The sequence below is a fragment of the Mustelus asterias genome, chromosome 6, assembly GCF_964213995.1.
Source record: "Mustelus asterias chromosome 6, sMusAst1.hap1.1, whole genome shotgun sequence".
Lineage (NCBI taxonomy): Eukaryota > Metazoa > Chordata > Chondrichthyes > Carcharhiniformes > Triakidae > Mustelus > Mustelus asterias.
In genome coordinates, this window is record NC_135806.1 from 34,990,000 (window position 1) to 34,995,130 (window position 5,131).

Genomic DNA, 5,131 nt, shown 5'->3' on the forward strand with positions numbered 1-5,131 from the left:
TGACACCAACCAGATATTTTGTACAAATCACTCTTTATTAATAGTTTAAAGCACTCGATAAACACTGAACATTCATTAAATGAATTAAGTGATTCACTGAAATCACTTGTTAAACTACTTGTTATCTGTTTAAAGCACTTGACAAACACTGAACTGCTCTTTATTTCATTAGAATACTGACTATTTGTTAGTTACAATGAATCACAAGACTCATGGCTTGAATACTATCCATTGCAAGGTTTTTGATTTGATTTTTATCGCATTTGTTACTATACAGTGAAAAGTATTGTTTCTTGCGCACTGTACAGACAAAGCATACTATTCCTAGAGAAGGAAAGGAGTGCAGAATGTAGTGTTACAGTCATAGCTAGGGTATAGAGAAAGATCAACTTAATGCGAGGTAGGTCCATTCAAAAGTCTGATGGTGGCAGGGAAGACACTGTTCTTGATATGACCTCAGATTTTTGTATCTTTTTCGCAACGGAAGAAGGTGGAAAAAAGTATGTCCTGGGTGTATGGGGTCCTTAATTATGCTGGCTGCTTTTCCAAGACAGCGGGAAGTGTAGACAGAGTCAGTGGATGGGAGGCTGGTTTGCGTGATGGATTGGGCTACATTCACAACCTTTTGTAGTTTCTTGCAATCTTGGGCAGGGCAAGACCATACCAAGCTGTGATACAACCAGAAAGAATGCTTTCTATGATGTATCTGTAAAAGTTGGTGAGAGTCGTAGCTGATGTGCCAAATTTCCTTAGTCTTCTGAGAAAGTAAAGTCGTTGGTAAGCTCCCTTTGATGAGTCTCCCTCTGAGTCCTGAGCTCAGGGCGGTCTTCTTAAGCGATGGTTGATCCGAGAGGTCTTGCTGCTGAGGCTATTAACTTGTTCCTTTTTATCCAGTTTCTTCCAGCATGGAGAAAGTTATTTTGCCATGTACAGGGATGACCTTGTTACCTGTTTTCCTCAATGCTAGCTTGTAAAAGCAGCTTTCATCTGCTGGCCCTATTCTCTTTGTTGAGTAGAACTTATCACACTTGCAAGATTCAAGCCCTGTGTTGTGTAAGGTTGGCTACTTTTCCCATCATGCTTTGCAGAAGTTAATCAGGCTACAAGAGTTAAAACCAGAAAATGCTGGAAATAATCAGCAGGTCAGAAAGCTAACCTTTGGATTCATGAACTTTTCTTAGAATTGGAATGATTAGAGGCATGACAGTTTTTAAAGAATATTCTGTTATTGTTCTTTATTCTTGCCTTCTACCTCACTACAATCTTTCCTTTTTCTTCTTCCCTGTTCCTATTCCAACGGTTACATCTCTAACAACTTCCAGTTTTGACAAAGATCAGCAACTGGAAAGGTTAATCCTGTTTTTCTCTCATTTATTCAGCAGGTGCTTCCTGGTCTGCTGAGTATTTCCAGCATTTTCTCTTTTTAATTCCTAAATGATTGATTTGTTTTTAAATATTTAGAGGCAAGGTTGTGCGTTCTGAACTCTTCACTGCCAAATATGTGGTAAACCGGTCGATGCAATTCTCATTCCTCTCCGCATACCAGTTCAACATGAAATGTGTCGTGGAATGCAAGCCAGTATTGACCGAAACCTCAACAGCAACTTCTCATACTGGGACGCTGAGCTGTACATACATCCTGGGATAATGGCTGCACACTTTGATTAGATCTCCCTTCCCCCTACAATAAACATGACATTTCTCACTCAATAAATTTGACTTCATTTATTAACAAGACCCTTTTCCCGCTTTAATCGGGATTGCAATCCACCTGCGCGCTGGCATTGAAAGGGGAGAATGAGCTCAGCATTGTGTTGAGTGCCAGAGGGAAACCTGTCTTTCTGGTTTCTGTGTAATCTGAGAGTTGGGCTCGCCCTGCACTAGTATTTGGGGTTTTACACAGCTAGCTCACATCCTGGAGCGCCGGACTGAAGAGCTGAGTTGTTGGGGTTGACAGTTCTCAGCATGCGGACCCCAGTAGTGATGATCTTGGGGCTGGTCTTCGCCCCCTCGGGCTATGTGCTGATCCTCACCTGCATTGTGGCTCCTGCCTGGAGAGATGTGTCCGGCATTCCCAATGGGGCTCTGGATGAGATCCACCACCAGGGGCTGTGGGAGATCTGCAAGGACGAGCAATCGGTGCGGGAGTTGACCTGCGGACAGAGCGACGATGCCTATTTTAACTATCAAGTGATATCTATCGCCAGGGGCCTCATGATCGCCTCCATGGTGGTGTCTGCTGCTGGGCTCCTGGTCACAACTTTAGGAGTTCGCTGTTGGACGGAAGTTCCCAACTACACGGTCTCTGGAGTAGGAGGGATCATTCTTGTGATCGGGGGGAGCCTGACCCTGATTCCGGTCTCCTGGTATACAGATCGACTCAGGCAGATCCCCAACACTGCTCTTGGGACCCAGCTCTCTGTCGGATACGCCGTTGTCCTTGGCTTCATCGGCGGTTGTCTAATAGTCATAGCTGGTATTCATCTGCTGTTTAGTTTCGGCAAGTCGTTTAAAGGCAAGACTCCAGCGGAGAAGAACTATTACCCGAAAAGCTCAGCCTATCCTGCCAGCAAATATCCCACTGGGATTTCCAACCCCGTCACAGTCATAGATTTACCACAGAACAGTCCCTCAACTCCGAATCCATGGGATGACGATCTGTAGACAGACTTGATGATGGATGGTGGTTATCGGTATGGATTTAACAACTTTGAATTTAAATGTTTACACATAAACTGGCCCACCCTCCGGAGGAACCTCGTCATCTATCCCTTTCAAAATATCCTTTTATTCCTTTCCTCTTGCTGTTTGCCTGGTTTCCCCCTCCCCCACCCCGCCCCGCCCCACGGAAAGTTTCACATTCTAGTCACTGTCTTGGTTTAAAAAAAAAGTTCCTCCTGAATCCCTTATTGGATTTACTGCATTAGTGACTACCCAATATTTATTTAAAGCCCTTGGTTTTGGAATCGACCACATTTTCTCTGGCACTATCCTGTTTGTCATAAACTTAAAGGTCATCTTTCGGTCTTCTCATTTTACAGAAAAGAAACCCAGGCTGTTAAGAGCTTGTACCTATCAGTAAAGACTAAAGTATAGGTATCCTTCTTATAAATCTTCTTTGTGCCTTCTCCAGTGCCTCTATATCCTTTATATAATTTGACAACTAGAACAGCACACGTATTATACTTTGACAATAGATTGCCACTTACACACCCAATCTGCATCTGACTGTATTTATCACAGTCCTCGTTGTCCATATATCCCCCAATTAATTGTCATTAGCAGATTTTGAAATTGTACTTCTGATTTAGGAATCTACATCACTACCGGTGAACACCAATGATCGCAGCACCAATCCCTGTGGAACATGATTTCACACCTTAGCCATTTAGAGTAGCTACCCTTAAAGCCCAACTCTCTACTTGCTCTTTTGTGGTCAGCTAGCTATGTATTCTGCTGCCTGTGCCTTGGCTCCACATCTGATCTTATTCATGCAGCTGCTATACATTATCAGAGTCCTTTGGAAACACCAAATAAATTATACCTGCATTGCCTTTGCCGAGTCGTATCTGCTACTTTTTCAAAGGATTCAGTAAACTTGGTCAACTATGCAATCCATGATGACTATTTGATGTTATCATTTTTCATATTTTTAGATGTTTTTCCAACAGTACAATTTGAAGTGATTCAGTTGTGATTATCCTCTATTTCAGGGATCATTAGCATTTGTTCCCGTGGCTCAGCAGCAGAAAATAACTATATGTTTTCAGACTGTTTCTTCAGCAACATCTACCTAACATGATACCTCCACCATCCAGAAGAACAAGAGCAGCAGTTTCACCATTAACTCCCAAGTTCCCCTCCAAGTTACACATCTCAAATTGGACAGATATCACCCTTCATTGTTGCTGGGTCAAAATCCTGGAATACCCTATCTAACAACACCTTGGGAGTGCCTCCACCACAAGGCTAAAGGCAACTAATCATGATCTTCACTAGGACTACTTGAAATGGATAATACCAGCCTTGCCAGTGATGTGTGTAAATGAAAATTAGTTTAAAAAAACTTTACATTCATTGGTGAAGAATTAGGGTTAGGGAAGTAGCAATGAAATATATTTCTTCAGTAAATTCAGAGAGGAAGCAATCATTAGTCAGCATTTTAAAGTAACTGTGCCATTTTCACAAACATATAAGAAGCTGGCCAGTGTTTGACAATGTCATCCACCATTTGTCAGTACTTGCTCAATGTAATTTTTTTTATGAACACAAGCCAGAAGTTTGCATTAAAAACTAATGTGAATGATTAAAAAGACTTGTTGAAATCTAGAGCTGACAAGATCAAAATTAAAAGTTATTTTGCAGAATTGTAAAATTGACTCTGTGGCCAGTATAAGTGGAAGGTGGAAGAAATGGAATTTGAAATACATTTGGTCAGTGAATTCATGTTGAAATGCTGTTGTCATTAGCTCCAGTTATTCAGGCAAGCAAGATAGTGCATACGGCTTTTCTAACTACAATATCTAATGAGGGAACCACTGGGTTATGCGAACATCAAGCAAAACTGTTCCACCCCCTACCCTTCTCCCCGGTGAAGGGGCACAATTATTAAATAATAAACAGGAAGATGACAAAGAAAGTGCATAAAGTTAAATACTATTTCCAGTGCCCAGCATACACTTTAATCTCTGTGGAGCACACAGGTTACTGAAAGAATGTGTGCATCTGTCTAACATAGACTGGTACTGTCATAGTGTTAAGGGCTTAGATGGGGTAAAACTTGTTAAGTGTGTTCAGAAAAGTTTCCTCAGGCAATATGTCAAGGGTCCTACTCAGGAAAGGGCAAAACTTGACCTCTACTTGGGAAATAGGGCAGGGCTGCGGTGACAGTGGGGGACCACTTTGGGACCAGTGACCATAGTTCTATTAATTTTAAAATAGTCATGGAAAGGGACAAAACTGGTCCACAGGTGCAAGTTCTAAATTAGGGCAAGGTGAATTTTGATGGAATTAGACAGGAGCTTGCAAGGGTTGATTGGAGTAGCTTGTTTGAGGGCAAAGGGACCTCCGGCAAATGGGAGGTCTTTAAAAGTGAAATAGCTAGAGTTCTGGGTCTATATGTTCCTAGTAA

The 5,131-nt window shown here is 41.9% G+C and overlaps 1 protein-coding gene across 1 annotated transcript; it reads left to right on the forward strand.

Moving 5' to 3' along the window:
* Window positions 1–1,930: 1,930 nt before the first annotated feature.
* On the forward strand, window positions 1,931–2,679 carry LOC144494795 (claudin-23-like). Its single transcript, XM_078214144.1, has one exon. The coding sequence runs from the start codon at window positions 1,966–1,968 to the stop codon at window positions 2,662–2,664; it is 699 nt and encodes a 232-aa protein (XP_078070270.1). The 5' UTR covers window positions 1,931–1,965; the 3' UTR covers window positions 2,665–2,679.
* The last annotated feature ends 2,452 nt before the right edge of the window (window positions 2,680–5,131 follow it).